The sequence below is a fragment of the Aythya fuligula genome, chromosome 14 (assembly GCF_009819795.1).
Source record: "Aythya fuligula isolate bAytFul2 chromosome 14, bAytFul2.pri, whole genome shotgun sequence".
Lineage (NCBI taxonomy): Eukaryota > Metazoa > Chordata > Aves > Anseriformes > Anatidae > Aythya > Aythya fuligula.
The window spans coordinates 16442955-16459464 of NC_045572.1; the positions used below are offsets into that span (position 1 = coordinate 16442955).

The 16510-nt window shown below is 48.9% G+C and overlaps 1 protein-coding gene across 1 annotated transcript; it reads left to right on the top strand.

The window, feature by feature from the left end:
- Positions 1 to 14491: 14491 nt before the first annotated feature.
- Positions 14492 to 15028, top strand: NEUROG1 (neurogenin 1). The gene has a single exon (XM_032196634.1). It carries the CDS (start codon positions 14492 to 14494, stop codon positions 15026 to 15028), a length of 537 nt encoding a protein of 178 aa, XP_032052525.1.
- The last annotated feature ends 1482 nt before the right edge of the window (positions 15029 to 16510 follow it).

A 16510-nucleotide genomic window follows, 5' to 3' on the forward strand; every position in this document is an offset into this window, starting at 1 on the left:
AGCAAGAGTTTCACAGCAGAAAGGCAGCCGGAGTCCCCAGGCAGCCCTGCTGCCCTCGCTCGCCTGTTCCATTGCTGAGATCGGTGTAATTCCTGCCGTGGAGATCCATGCTGTCCAGGCTGGACACTCCTCTGGGCTATATCAAGGCAGTGCCTGGCTTCAGCTCAAGAGGTTCCTCCAGTTTGGATAGAAAATAAAACATGCACACACATTATACACCTATACACTGTGCAGAGCTGCAGGAGAAGGAGCTGTTAGATTTCAATTTTCCTGCTCTGCACAAGGAGGCAGCTGCACACTTCAGATTCCTATTAGTAGCATGCTTGAGAAAAATCTCAGAGTATGTAAGGAATAAAAACAAAACCTCTGGGGACATTAACCACAAGGCGCTGCTTCGGGCCGAGCATCTGACACCAATCTACGCACAAACCCAGGCCTGGGGGCTCTCGAGCTGCCCCTCGCATTCCTTGAGTCACATTTTAGTGAAACCAGTAGTTTTTTTCCTTGAGGAGGCTGGATTTCAACATGCCGACAAACTTCAAGAAAGAGTTTATGCTGATTTAACAACTACTAGGCGATGAATCTGCTGGAGAAGCACCAGCGAGGTTGCACAAGAGGTGCCGTGCACCACCGGGTGCCCAGACGTGCCGCAGTGATTCACACTTCACAGGACAGAGCCTGTACGAGCAAATCTTAGCCCAGGGTTGGTCTAACATACCAAAGCCACTGGAGAAAATTTGACACAGAGGAAAAAAGTAAGTATTTTTCCCCCTCTGATACAATGGGAGTCTAGAGAAAACGGGCTGTTCAGTACAATATGTTTAAGCTGAAATCCATCAGGACTTTAGGATAAAGCCACTCTCTGAAATGTTCAAAACCAAGGAAAGGAAAAATCTGCTGCTCTGAGCTGGTCATTGCATGCCTGTTAGACCACAGCTCTGGGCAGGTTGGGTGAGGCCCCACAAACAGGAGCAGCACCCGCTGCGCTCCCCACTACTGCAAGGGGAAATAGCGCACCGGAATAATGGCTGCACATGGGAGATGCCGGCTGATTCCCTTCACACCAAAGCAGCTTTGCTAAAACATTAATAAATAAATAAATAAACAAATAAATAGTTAAAATAAAAATAAAATAAATAAATGAAAAATGTAGGCACCTCCCCCAGCTAGGTTTGGTGGCAACCTCAGGGTTCGCCTTTGTTTCCCCCAGCAGATTTGCAGGTCGTGAGGCCACGGGAGCCCTGTCCATCCCCCTCCCCTATGCATAAGCCACATATTTGCCCTTCAGGGCTGAAAAATAAAGCCCTGTCATCCCCACCTTGGGGACAGGGACCTCCCTGGTGCCCCTGTCCCTCTCTGCCCTCTGCCGTGGGTGTCACCGGTTGAGGAGCAGCGCTCTCAGGTTTTATTTCAATAAAAGCAGGAGGGTGAAGCAAGCAGCTGCGGGGAGAGGACACAATAGCAGCGGGACCTGCCTGGCCTTTTCAGCAAGCGCACTACACGGGATTAGTAATGTTATACAGATCCTTTCACCACTTGCCTTTCACTTGCTCATATACGCTCTGGGTCAGCAATAGCCAAAATGTTTATTGAGGCGATAGCTGGCTCATGTGTGCAGGACGGCACGGTCTCTGGGCTGGTCCCGTTCCTGCTGTGCCCCCACCCCATGAGCTCCTCAATTTGTGGGAACAGGAGCAAATGGGAATGAAACCCACCACCCCCAGGACTCGGCACCCTGCTGATATTCTTTTCCCCTCCGAGGCCAGCTCCTAAAAATGAGGCATCTCAATCCAGACGCACACAGCATCTGAGGATCTCACCGACACCAAGTTGCTCAGCGCCTCTGGAAACAGGGAAACTGTTTTTGGATGAGTTTGTGTTCAGGATCCAGGAGGCTGGGCAGCCTGCTTCAAAGCCTCAGCCGCACTGACTTCATTTCAGGGTGGCTCTCACTTTCAGCACTCTGTAAATTTTCCGTCAGAGCACTCATGCTGGGATTTCTGCTTGTTCAGCCTGTTCCCTTCAGTGGGAGGCGTGTGGTCACACATGGAGATAGAAGTATTTTAGGGGTCTGTAGCTCTCACTTTCCCTGTGTTTGCTCTATCAGGAACACTCCATCTGTCATTCACTGGTTTCCCTCTGATCCCAAACTGCAAAGAGCCGAGTGACCATCTTTGGGCCATCACCTCAATCAGTGGCGTTTAGGCAGCGATGCCATAGCCGTGTTCAGGTCACACTAGAGGTGCTGAAGTGTTTATACCCAGCACAAACCCAGAATTTGGCCCTGGGGTTCTTTCCAAAGACCCCCATTCCTGTGAGCCTGTAGTACCCAGCACTGTGCAAGACCCAAGGGATGTTTGGGAAGGGGCTCAGCCCTGCTTTTTCTTGGGCCAGCAGCTGGAGGAAAGAGGAAAGCAGGGCTGAAAGGACATCTAGTGGCAGCCCCGAGCTTTCTCAGCCAGCCTGGGGACACCTCCAGCCCTGGGGCTGCTCAGAGGATGCTTACACACAGGTGTGTTCGCCTGCTGTGCATGCTAAGGATGCTGTGGCCCTTAGGACAAGTGGCTGTCACCACACCTGCAGGACCACAGCCACCACACCTGCACAGGGTGCTGCTTCACCGCACAGCCCTGGGAAGGCTCACTCCCAAACAGCCTGCCCCAAATCCTCCAAGAGACCCACAGTTTCTGTCCCATGGGCCATGTCCCATGGCATCGTGCCAGTTTTGACATCTCTCCCCCTGCTGCTGCCTCCTCCCTAGCAAGCCCAGGACCCAGGAGAGCTGATATTCCCCAGGTGCTGCATCCACTCTGTGTCCTCACACCTGACTGCCCAACTTCCCAACAGTTAAAGAAAAGGAAAAAAAAAAAAAATCATGCTATCACCTTGAATGCCTAAAGAGGACGACTTGCTCCTTCTTGCTGGGTATAAGCACACCTTCAAGCAACCATCAAAATAAAGCCAAGATCCCTGGAGAAAATGTTTTATAGACGTGCACTAACATTTATCTTAGAAAGGATGAGTGGCAGGTGGATTTCTGGTGCTCCTGCTGACCTCTGTGAAGCACTCATCTCCCCTTTGATTTGTCTCTCATCTTCTGCCTGTTTCTACTACCAGCTCCTTGGGCAGAGGCTGCTCTGGTGACACAGGTGGAGGGCACCCAGCCCAGCAGGAGCTGTGCACGACACGACACAACACGACACGACACGAAGTGACAGGGAGGCAGGCAGCCAAAGCCTGGGAAAAATCACCACACCCGTGTTTTTGTTTTTCTTCCCACAAAACAAAAGAGGTCAGTGAATTCCTTTTGGATGGGTTTCAGAACCTCAAAAAAAAAAAAAAAAAAAAAAAAAAAAAGCCTGCTGCTGTTTGCTTAAGGCTGATAATTACAGGAGTAATTATGATTTATTCCCATCATAAATCTTCGAGCAAGAAAAGGATTTTGAGGCTTGCAAGATTTGCTGGATGACAGAAGCAAAACGCAGCTCTAATTGCCCTTCTTTGTTGTGTTTAATTAAGGATTCCGAAGCAACTGATCCCTGTGTCTTTTCATGGTTAGAAACCTGCAAGGAAAAGAAGCCCTCGCTGCAGAGCCACCACTCGGAGCTTTGTTGGGTTACTAGGCGCTCTCAGTGCTACATCTGAACACTCAGGACTCCCAGCAAAAGAAGCTTATTAAAGGAGAAGAAATGTTACAGTAGTTTTTGGGGTTTGTTTTTGGGAGACTTTGGCAATTTTGAGCTCACTTGTAATCCCGGAAGAAATGCCTTTTGTCTCTATCCCTCGGCATTTCTGCCTTATTCCTGCCCATTTCATTGTGCTGCATAAAAACTCTTCTCTAGTACCTTCAGAATTGCACCATTTACAGTTTTTTCTTGGGGTTCACTTCAGCTTCTTCTCTGACTCGGGGAGACCTAGCACTTCTGCAAATACCTCAGGAAAAATGAGTGAACCTGGAGTTGCTCAGCTCCCTTCTTCCACCAGTAATTCCCAGTCAGGCACCGCTCCTCCCCAGCAGGAACCAGTTTGCCAAGTGCTACTTCTCCAGTTCAATGTGTAAGTGACTGGCAGGGTGTTCCTTCTCTTTTTTTGTGCAACAGCTAAAGGAAAGCTGCCAGGGAAATCCAGTTCTTTGCTGCAGGAATCCCTGTGAAGTTGTCACACGTGGCCCTGAGCGATGCCACCCAGCCACTGCCTCCTGCCCAGGCTCTGCGAAGCTAAGGGGTGAGGCAGCAGGACCTCCTCGGGATGCCTTGTGAGTCTGAAGGCACTTGGGGTGAGTTTTGGCAGAAAGCACTTGCACCTGATAAGCAGGGCAGAGTTCGGGCCACGGGCAGGACCACCACCCAAGGGAGCACAGTCAAGGAATCAAGAAAAAAAAAAAAAAAAAAGAGCAATCCAACAATATAGAAAAGGTGTCGAATTGAACTTTTTTTTTTTTTCAAAAAAATAAAAAGTAAATAATAAAATAAAATAAAAGCTTCTTGGGTTTATCATGCCTGGGAAGCTTCTTCTAATATGAGGGGGGGAAAAGGATGGGATGAAGGAGGACAAAACCAGCACAGTGCTCAAAAATAAATAAATAAATAAATAAAAAATCAGCATCATTACCGATCAGAGCAACAGGATCTGACCTCAACTCATTCATTTTGACCACGGTGCCAGTGCACTGGGTCCCACTCCCAGCCCAAAAGTCCTCCTGGTGCTACTGGCACCGCCCTGGTGTCTTGGCATGGCCAGGTGCCAAGGGCCATTGCCTGGGGACTTAATTGTTTTTATCTTAATTAACCACAGAACCTGGAAAGGATCAAACTCAAAAATCTGAGACATAAAGTGAAAGGTGTTGTTTCCCTGTAGAAAAAAAAAAAAAAAAAAAAAAAAAAAAAAAAAAAAGCCTTTTTCCTGTTTTCCTAGAATTTCATCCCTGCACTCTGCAGTGACTTGCTTCTCACAGAGATGAGGCATGGAATTTTTTTATTTTTTTTTTGGATAATCCTTCCTAGAACTCACTACAAGCAACGACAAGAAATTTGGCAGAAGAAGTTCAATGCAATAGAAATCAAAGGGATTTAAAAAAAAAAAAAAAAAAAATGGTTCTAAAGCAAAGAGTGGTAAAATAATAAAATAAAATAAAATAAAATAAAATAAAATAAAATAAAATAAAATAAAATAAAATAAAATAAAATAAAATAAAATAAAATAAAACAAAATAAAATAAAAATAAAAATGAAAAAATTCCCTTGCTCTGAGAAGCCGCAGAGGGCTCCCCGCCCTTACTGGAAGCAGGCACCAGACTCGCCCCGCAGCCCCGCGGCTTGGTAGGGGCTGCCCCCTCCTGGCCGCATCCATCACCTGCAAGCCCGGGGATCCCCTGGGGTCACTGACAGGTTGATCACGATACATAACACCAAAGGCTGGAAAATATTTTAAAATAAAATAAAATAAAATAAAATAAAATAAAATAAAATAAAATAAAATAAAATAAAATAAAATAAAATAAAATAAAATAAAATAAAATAAAATAAAATAAAATAAAATAAAATAAAATAAAATAAAATAAAATAAAATAACAAAATGCTCTGTTTATTTCTGGGGGGAAAAAAGGCACCTCTTTGGGATAGTGACCACCTGTACACACAAAAAAATACACAAGTAATAAAGAAGAGATCTTGTAAAGGACATCTCTATAATTTTGCAGCCACATCCGGGTCCCCTCTGCAGTTTGCACAGTGGGCTAGGAGGTTCGGAGTCTTTCCTACCTCTGGCAGCTGTTCTGGAGAAGTTTGGCTGCACTGACTGCAGAGAAGTTATCTCGAACTCCCACCAGAGTAAATGGAAACAGGATCAAGATCTGCAGTGCATTAATCCTGCTCTGAAAAAAAATCAGTCCTCTGGGCCTTTCTCCAGGAGGGTTAAAACCAAGGAAAGGCCATAGTCTCAAGTGCTACATTCACTTGATAATTAGCGACTGCACTTATTTGACTATTTATCTGTGAGTGTGGAATTTAATGCAATTTAATACATGCTTGAACCGGAAAAGTGAGCAGCATCCCTGCAGCAGAGGCACAGCAGAAACACACCAGCCAAGACCGACTTCAGCTGCTTGTGGAGCTGCATGAACCCCAGGAAAAACTCACCTGAAACAACATTTGCTGTTCCTTCACCATGTTCCTCCACTGTCTTTCTAATTTCCTGGCACCTATAACTAATAATTCATACTTTTTTTTTAGTGTTTTACACCTTCAAGCTGTTCTAAAACACCTTAGCAGACCCAAAAACTGCAGCTACCCTGGTAGAAACGTGGTCAGTAGTCACAGGCCTAATGCATACCCTAAAAACTAAAATACCTGTGGGTACCCGTGTGCCGCCCACTGTGCCCAGTTCAGCTGCATCTGTAAGTACTGGTCCCAGCAAACCCAGCATCAGTGTGCTGCCTGGGAGCTGCCAAGGGCTCTTATACTTGCAGTTTAACACTATATTTATATAAAGTGTATATATTATATATACACCCGGAGGGATTATCACAAAGAGATACTGAAAGAGCTGGTGCTCAGCTGCCAGTGTCAGCAACACCAATCCCCTACCCTCGCTACAAATGCTTACAGTGGGAGGGTTCAAGCAAGAACTGAAGATCCTCAAACCTGTATTTTTGTCCCTGAAGAACAGGAGCATTAAAAGATATTCTGCACATCTCATACTAAGGTAGTGAACTGCAAAGCAGCCCTGTTAAATGGCTGTTTAAGCCAATGCAAAGCACTCCTTTACCTTCTAGAAAGCAGAGCAGATCTCCAAATTGTTCACCGTTTGCTTTTGACCAAGTTTAATGAAATTTGTTTGAAAAGCCATAAGACATCCTTCAAAAAGATGTGTTTGCATAGAAAAAAAAAAAAAAAAAAAAGTGAGTTACTTTAAAAGCTGTTGGTGCATCCTTTTCACTGTGCTGTCACTGAAGCATCCTCCTTCAGAAGCAACCAAATATTTCATCCTGACATTTTCTAAAACTCACATTTGGTTTGCTCCTGCACTGCAGTGTTCACACTTGATGCTGTATTTTCTCAGAGCCAGAGGCAGCTTCCAGCGGGACATGCACTGCAGGCTGACACAGCCTGCTGGACATTACATGCACAGGGAGGTATTCACACAAAAAAGCTCTTCTAAGTCAATTTTTCTCACTCTGAAGATTTTATGCTTGCACTCAAAGCCACATAAAAATTTTACTGAGATAATCATTATAAAAACAGAGAGAGATGATTATTTTTAGAGGCAAATCTTTCCTACCTGAAATGAGAGGGTGGATGTATTTGAAAACCACTCAATATAAAAACATTTCTTTTTTTTTTTTTTTTTTTTTACTATTTCCTTTTTAACGTATTTGTACTCTAATTGAGAGAGCACAGCAAGGACTTAGGTGTGATACGAAAATTTCATCAGGACCCCACGAGACCACCTGTGGCTTGACTTTCCTCTCCCATTTTGTGAGCAAAATGCATGTGAGCAAAAAGTACGGGCTACATCACTGCTCTCAGGCATTTGTCTTGCCCTTAGCTATGGCCAGAGGCAGGAGTGCAAAATAAAAACCCTCAGAGGCTGTGGGATGCAGCTGCTGGATCCTTTCTTGGGGTGTTTTCTGGCTCTTTGGTCCTTCCTGGCCTTCCTGCTGGGGAAGGGGGGAATTAGGATTGTGCAGCCCCTCCGCGCCCTGCTCATCCTACTTCATGGCTGTGCCCATGCACCTGTGTGCCCGTGTTCACACGCGTGTGCACGCACACGTGGGGATGCACACGGGTGTGCTGTGCTCCTGTGTGTGCACAGAGGGTGCAGGCATGCACAGGGGGGGCTCCAAGCCCGGCCCCTCCCGCCCTGAACCCCAGGGAAGGAAGCCGGCAATTCTCTGCGGGCGCAGCCCGTGTCGGTACAATGCCAGGGAAGGGATTATGCCGGGATTAACATTTTAAACTCCCTCTCCAGACCTTTCCGACTCCAAGATCCTCAGGCCAGCAATCTTCCTGCTGCCTCCGGGTTGTGGCATTCCGGGATTCAAACCCCACTGCCAGGTGAAGTGGGGAGAGCTGCCCGCAGCCCCCAAAAACCCCAGCTTTGGTTTTTTTTTTCTCCTTGTCTTTAGCCATTCTCTCAGTTTCCCCCGCTGCGGCCGGGAGAAGACCCCACGAGCGCTTTTCTTGTCGCCTGCCTCCTCCTAATTCCTGGTAATTTATCCCGTATTAAAACTCCCTTAAGGAAGAAAGGCCCGGGACCCAACACCTGCTATGCAAATGGCAGCAAATCCCCCAGCCCCCCCGGCGGGCGGTGGGGACCCGCGGGCTGCCGGTGGTCCCGGAGCATCCTCCCCAACCCCAGAGCCCAGGCTTGATTCCACCCAGCAGCTACAGCACTTTTTTTTTTTTTTTTTCTCCCCATTATCTTTTCTGTAATAAAAATTAAAAATAAAAATAAATAAATACAAAATAAAGAACGACAAAAAAAATAAAAAATAAAGGAAAAGCCAAATTTTCTCCTAAACAGAATTGTTGATGTGAAAGGTGTAAAAGAAAACCCGAGCATCCCAGCATGTATTAATCTTGCTGCTTTGCACATCGCCGGGGGGATTTCATCCGCACCGCGGTCAGTGAATTTTGTCCCTTTCTTTTAGGATAAGTGTTCGAGCTTCAATTAACAAAATACAGATCCACAAAAGAGGGGGACTTGTGGGCGGGGGAAAGTGGACGGGGGGGAGAAAAGAGAAGAAAAACCTCTGGCACAATGAGGTGGGGGGAAGAAAAGGGCTCGTTTCTCGGGGGTGACATCCTAATCTCATTTTTCCCAGCTAATGTGGTAGCCGGGAGGCTGGGGAGGGCCAGGAGGGGAGCGTGCCCCGGCAGCACGCCCGCACCACCAGGGTCCGGCCCTTTTCCTCTGGGATCACTGGGACCCCAGATTAGGGCTGTTGGAGCTCAGGACCATGCTGGGTACAGCCTGGGGGTGCCCCTGCCAAAAGGGGGGGAGCACCAGGGTCCCGGGCTGAGCCCTGCAGCCCCACGCTTTCTTCCCATCTCCCGTTAGGATGATCATATATTTCCCAGCGCCGGGCGCTTGACTGACATTTGGGCTATTATTCGGGGAGATAGATTGTTTGGCCCGAAGATGCATTGTTTGGGCTCCTCATAAAAGAAACGAGTTAAATGCCGCAGCTACCACACACAAAAATGATTCCTTCTGGCCATAAAACCAGTGGGACAAGGAAGTGGTTGTAGGAGTCAAACATAATTGATGCCCCAAAAGATGTTATAAATAATCTGCGCCGAGTCCTCTCTCATGTGCCTCAAAACCACAGAAAGTGGGGCTTTTTTTTTTTTTTTTCTTTATCTCCCCTTGAATTCAGGAGCATAATACACCGTGAGCACCAATAATTGATGTATGTTATAATTCTTCATTACCCTATCAGTAGTCTGGGAAAACTGGAAGAAAAGAAAATGCCAGAAAGTTATGGTAAAACTTAAGATGCGACAGAAGTAGCTTTCTTTGCTCATGCTGTGAGTGTTTGAATAAGAAGAATGTCCCTGCACTGTAACAAGCTAAAAGAATGAGGAAGACAAAGGATTTCACGAAAAAGGTTTAGATAGAAGACAAGGCAAGTGAAACTGAAAGGAAGGGAAAAAAACCATTTACAATGGAACAATGCATGTACTAATCGCTTTGATATATTATACAAACCCAAAGACCCAAAACATTGTGTAATTATTTATAAATGACTTCTCCACTCCTGTGTATAATACCGGAGAAAGAATAAAACTGCAGGCTACTCTCTAAACTATTTCTAAATAGACCTAGCTCAAAAGGAAGCAGAAGTGTTTGAAAAAAAATAATTAATGGTTGATTTTATGGTTGTCTCATTAAAACATTTTAATTACAACAAACAAAATACATTTGTGCTTGCAGGGAACAATCGCTTACCTACCACCCCCCCCTTCCAAAAAAAAAAAAAAAAAAGAAAAAAAAGGAAGAAGATGAAGAAGAAGAAGCTGGATCACACGTTTGAAACCTGCAGACAGGACATCCCCACTATGCTGAGCCCCTTGTGTAGGATTTTGGTATGGAGCCGGCTGTGCTGTGCCAGGACCCCCAGCACCCAGTGCCCTTCCTGCAGTGCCCCCAGCACATGGCCTGAAGCCTCACGCTGGGGAGGCAGGTAAGGAAAGAGGCTAAATAAAGCCTCGGGAAGAGCCCTGGAGCTGCTCCCAGGGCTGTTTCTCACCTATAGGAGAAGCAGTCACTGCTGCAGCAGGGGTTAACATCACCTCCTGAGACCCTTCCAGCACAGGCTGGCAGGGCTCTGCAGCAAGTGTGTGAACCCCTGAACCCTCCGGTAGCTGTGAGCTGTAAGCTGACTCTGGCTCGTTCCCGGAGGACACAGCTCTGTCTGTCCGTCTGTCCTGTCCATCCGTCCCTGCGAGCAGTCGCCGCGCTCTGTGCTGCCCACACAGCCCCACCGAGCTGTCCTAATGGGGCTGTGGCAGCGACCTGGGCACCCTGACCTTCCCTCTGCTCCTGCAAGGCTCCCCCTCAAGCTCCCTGCTCCCAGGGTGACGACACAGCCACCAGCCACGGCACGTCTCCAAATTCAGACCGAGCACCTTCTGCAGGCAGCTCTGCCCCCTCACTCTGGTGATGCTGTCAAACTGTGAGCACAAAAGTGGCATTTGCCTGCTCTACACACTGCTCTGATGCTCCTCACCACATTATTTTAAGCCCTCATGTAACAAAACATACTTTGGTGAGTTGTTGCATCTGTGCATGTCCTAAACCTTTGAAAAAAAAAAAAAAAAAAGGCAAAGTTTCTAATTTCTCAGAGGCACATTCCCACCTCAGGCACAGCTGTGTTGTGAGCTGTGTGTTTCCCTGCTCTAATCCCCACAGCTCTGGTCAGTTTGGAAATGCAAGGCCTGTTTCTAACCCAGAGATCTGTGCAGCTTCACGGGGTGCTCTCAGCCCCTACCAGGGCATGGGCTCCTCTCCTTGAGCGGCCACTGGATGTGGCACACTCAGAGCAGATCCGGGCACAGGAGCCGTGCGGCACCTCTCCAGCAGCCTTTCCCAATCCTTCCACAGCTCACAGCCTTTGGGATTCCAGCCAGAAGCAACACATCAACCAAGGGCAGGTAGAGGAGTGAGCTTCATACTCAACACTGGGCCCCACAAGTGATGAACGTGCTGCATAGAGCTGCCCCGTGACACTTCCCTCCAGTCTCAAGGGACCACTTTGGCACCTTGCACGCCAGACCACCAGTGCATGGCACATGTGGGGAGATCCAGCTGTGCTCCTACCAGTTCCCCAGTCAGAAAAGCCACTTCACACTTCTTTCTACCCCTTTTTTTTAAGAGCAATGTGTCTCAAAGCAAACAGACAACATATTTATGGCAGGCATCCTTAGAGCTCAAAATACGAACCTAATAACCTCTACGAGTCTATCAGAGACCAGTTCCCCTTACATCAAGGTGAAGAGTCTGATATCAAAGGACAAAGGCCAGAATATGGCCACGAGCAAGGTGCTGGGAACACAATCTGTGCTCCATTTGTGGATTTTTTCTTTCCCAGTCCCAGAAAAGTTGGTGAAAGTTTGGCAGCTGACTTCCCTAGGAGCAGGCCCATAAGGTGTAGGAGCTATTATCTGCATCGGCTGAATAATTTATCTGCAAAATTAGTAGACTGCCTGCGATAGGACTGGTTGAATTATTCATCGGGAATAAATTATCCAAGATATTTAGCACTTCTTTCTGTTTGCGAAGGCTTCCTGAAACAATTCTGGTTCTGTGAATGCATTCGTTATTCATAAGTATTCAGTGAATAGATTATGCAAACAAATTTCAGCCTATGGGTTGTTTGTGAAACACTCACTTCAGCGCTGGCTATTCATGGCTGTGACTGATCACAGAGACACATGGTGCTCTCTCCCCTCCTTGATTGGAGCACAAACTTTTAAAACAAGAGAATAACAAATGACAAACTGCAAATGATGGATAAGGACTAATGAATAATGCGCTTTCACTGCAAACTTTCAGACAAGTGATCGGTTGTGCCAAAGTCTGTGAAACTCTAGGGAATCATAAACATTTTAATGAATAAACTATTGACTGCTCAAAGACACCTAAACAAAAGGCAATAAAAGTGTTGCAGACAACACCGGAGTTTATATCACTGTATACAAAGTGCACGCTAACAAAAGTTTAACATTTTTGGCCATATGCTTCCATAACCTTTAAATTTCTGCCCCTTCTGACTTTCTCCTGGTTTGTGCTGGAAACTCTGCCACAGATCTCTGCCTGCTGGCCGAGGCCTGTGATCGTGCCGTCACTTAAGGACATGAGTCGCCCAGTGGAGTGGAACTGCTTAGTGCAGAAAGTCATTTAGGTACGCACGGGCCCTAAAAACATCAGCTGGATTGCAGGTCTGGTGATGGAAAGGGCTCGGGCCCTGCACAGCACAGCCAGGCCCTGCTTTTGCCTGGGTAGTTTGTGCATCTGAGGTCCGTATCCCCAGAAAAATGGTAAAAAGCACCAAGCAAGCTGCTCCTGCAAGCTCGGCCCTTGGAAAAGTATTTCTGTTTTGAGGCTCGTTAATATTCATCACCCAGGGCTTTTCGGACTGCTCACTTCTGTGAGTGATCTTTTTAGCACAAAGAAGATTGTTTGTGGTGGTCTGCTGGTGTCACAGATAGTCTCAAAGTGGGGAGGGTGGAAAGCAGGAGAAATAACCCCAATCAGCAAACTGCTCGCTCAGGTCCAAGCCAAAGAACAGTGGCTACGAAATTAAAATGCTGAGATAAAGACACTAACTTCTGCTGTCAGTTTTCCCCATTTATCAAAGGCATAGGAGAAAATCCTACAGAAGTGGGAATGAATCTACATGTAATGTCAGGGGAAATTATGTGAATAAATAGAAGTTTAGGCACAGAAGTCTAAAAATGGCTATTAATGGATGGTGAAACTGAAAACCATCCAGGGAGCCAAGTACCTGAGTGCTGCCTTACAGCACGGGGACACAGGGTGCAAGAAGCCAGATGTCAGACCCAGGAAACCTATCAGACACTTCTAGGACTGATCTTCCCGGAGCTGTGCCTGATACAGTGATAACGGGGCACTTCGTGGTGATGGCAGCAGTTATAGCAGCTTTAGGATAAAACCAGCACGGTCCTTTTTGTTTGGTCGTTTGTATCCACAGAGAGAGGGTCGTCTGTACACGTTCAGAAACACTGAAATTCGTAAAATGAAATTAATGTGGAGTTTGTAACTTTCTGAGCACCTGCAATAAGCTCTCCCGAAGCAAAGCACACAGAAACCAAAGAATACCCAGACATTCAGTGCTGAAAAAAAAAAAAAACAAACCTGCTTCGAGCTGAACCTTTACCATTTCACAACATTTTCGCTTCGACGGGCAGAAAAAAAAATAAAAAAATCTGCAAGGTGAAAAGAAAAACCCCAAGAAACTTTGAGCACGGGGCTGACCGAGAGATTAAAACTAAGCCCCCCCCAAGGGCCAGAAGCGGGCGGCGGGGTGGGAGCGGGACCCCCGGGGCTGGGGCCACCCCCTCGGGGGGACAAAAGCGGGGGCTCGGGGCGGGGGAGCGGAGGCGGCGGCGGGGCGGGGGGGTGGCGGCAGATGCGCGGCTGCCCGCGGTAATTGCGGGCACGCTCCGGAGGGCGCGGCGCACGGGGCCGACCTGCCGCCTCGGCGCGGCCCCGCGGGGCGGCCACGGGGCCATTGTCCGCCCGCCGCTATAAGTACGGGGCCGCGGCGCCGTCGTGTGCCAAAGCCGCCGCTCACACGAGCGGATCGCTGCCCGCAGCACTTCAAAGACAAGAGCGGTCGCGTGGCCCACATCCCCCCCCCCCCTCTCCAACAGCCCTCCTCCCCCCCCCAGCCCCGCCTTTCTCCGCCGCTCGCTCGCTTTTTTTTTTAACTCTTATTTTTTTATTATTCTTCTTTTTATTATTATTATTATTCTTTTTTAATTATTATTATTCTTTTTTTTTTATTATTCTTTTTTTTTTTAACTCTCCTTTTTTTTTTTTCTCTCGCCGAGGAGCTGAAGGCCGCCCTCGCTTTCCCCTGCAGCGAGGAGCTTCGCTTTTTTTTATTATTATTATTTATTTATTTTCCTCCCGTGCGTGTTTTCTTTTTATTATTATTATTATTATCAGTATTTATTTATTTATTATCATTATTTTACGCCGTTAGCGCTTAACAGCGGCCCCGGGACGTGCCTTGCTGCCATGTGAGTACCGGGGGAAGCAGCACCTGCCGTGCCGTCGGGGCCAAGCACCCCCCCACCTCCATCCTTCCCCTGGGTTATTCGATTTCCTGGGATTTATTTTTTTCCTCCCTCCCCTTACCCCCTCTACCCCTTTTACGCCTTCCCCAGCCTCTTGGCACCTTCCCCCTTCTCTTCTCCCCCCCCCCCCCGTAGTGACCGGAGCCCGGCTTCTCTCCCGCAGGATGCCCGCGGAGGCTGCGAGCAGCGGCGCGGAGCCCCCCGGAGCCCCCAGGGAACGGCGACGGCGACGGGGCCGGGGCCGGGCTCGCACCGAGGCTTTGCTGCACACCCTGAAGAGGAGCCGCCGGGTGAAAGCCAACGACCGGGAGCGGAACCGCATGCACCACCTCAACGCCGCCCTGGACGAGCTCCGCAGCGTCCTGCCCACCTTCCCCGACGACACCAAGCTGACGAAAATCGAGACCCTGCGCTTCGCCTACAACTACATCTGGGCCCTCTCCGAGACCCTCCGGCTGGCCGAGCAGTGCCTCCCTCCTCCCCATTCCTGCCGCGGCCCCCCCGCTCCCCCCAGCCCCGGCAGCGACGCCGGCTCGTGGCTTTCCAGCTCTTCCCCGGCCCCCCCCTCGCTCTGCGCCTCCGCTTCGGGCCCCAGCAGCCCGGCCACCTCCGAGGACTGCGCCTTCGCCTCCCCCGACGGCTTGCGGGGCTTCCGCGGGCTGCCCCCCCCCGCCGCGCCCCCCGGGGCTCCCTGCCGCTAGCGCTCCCCTCGGGGGTAAAGGAGGGGGCACCCTCCCGCTGCACTTTCCAGCCCCCTCCTCCAAAAAAAAAAAAAAAGACACCCCCCCCACCCCCCCCATCCCCAAACCCCTCTCCCGGGTGCCCCTTCTGCCCCCCACCCCACCCCCCCTCCTCCCTTCTCCTCCTTGGAAAAGCCGGGGAGAAAAGCGACAGATTTGCTGCCGCAGACGAGGTGAAAAGTCAATTTTACAATTTGTAGCTCTCCGGCGAAGAAAAACGAGCATGAAAATTTGGTTTGAACGCCCTGACAATGCCATGAAAAGGCTTAGGGGGCCGATGCTGCCCGGGGCGCAGCACGGGGCTCAGCGCGCATCCAGCCCCCAAACCCCCCCCCCAAGCGCCCGGGGCGGCTCAGCCCCTCCCGGGGGGGCCCCAGCACCGGGCCCGATGGGACCCCCGCACCCAGCGGCTCATGCATTATAGATGCTGACCCCCGGCGCGGAGCGGGAGCAGACACGGGGTATTCAGCGAGCGGGCCAGCGAGCGGTTTAATTTATTCAAGATGTTCATTCATATGAAAATTGTATTTTTGTACATAAAGAGCTTTATTCTATTATTATGCCTCTTATCAAAGTGGGTTTTGTTTTTTGTTTGTTTGTTTGTTTTGTTTTGTTTTGTTTTTCTAAGAAATTGTGCTTTACCCTGTAAATAAAAATTTTTTTAACGTTTTTACTGAATGGCGGTGGTGCCTGTGGAGTTTGGTTTCTTAAAGTCGGGATTTTCACCCCTCGTGAGGAGCCTGGGTTGGAAGGGAAAGGTTCGCCCCGAGGTGACACCAGCATTTCTCACGCCACCCCGCTCACAGACACGTGCAAATCCCCCCAGCCAGCCCGGGGTACCTGCAAACATCAGCTGCCCCCTGCATCTCATGGGGAAGGGATTAGAGACCCACTTGGGACACACGGGCAGAGAGTGGTGCCTCCAGCACTGCTGGCTTTTAGGGCCAGCCTTCCCACGGCTCTTACAGGGAGCTGTTGGGGGATTTGGGGTGAGGAGTGGATGCTGCATCCCTGTTTGGGGTAAGGTTGGCTGGTGTGAGCTGCCCCTTCCCCCCTAAACCCAGAGGTGCTGGTTGCTGCCACACAGGGAGCTCAGAGAAGGGAGGCACAGCACCGGTCCTGGTACAGAGATGGCTCAGCAATAGTTTCCTCTTCCCCCTGTTTTACAGTGGGATTTAAGGCAGTTCAACCATATCTCTCCATTTGTCTCCAGAACTCTGACCAACGTGAGCTATAAGAGCAGTAAATGGGGTGTTTGTGGGGAAAGGAGGTGGGTGCTTGGGTATAGGGCACTGTCCGGGCTGGAGTGTGCTCAAAAGTCAGGTCCTATACATCCTGGATGGGACAGCCCATGGTTAGTGGAATTAATTGATTTCACTTTCATGTGCCTCAGTTTCCCATCTGTACAGCTGGGATACCACCATCCCTACACGTCGTTGGTTA

Excerpts from the sequence above, each read along its gene's own strand:
- NEUROG1 (XM_032196634.1), top strand. The coding sequence starts at position 14,492 with ATGCCCGCGGAGGCTGCGAGCAGCGGCGCGGAGCCCCCCGGAGCCCCC.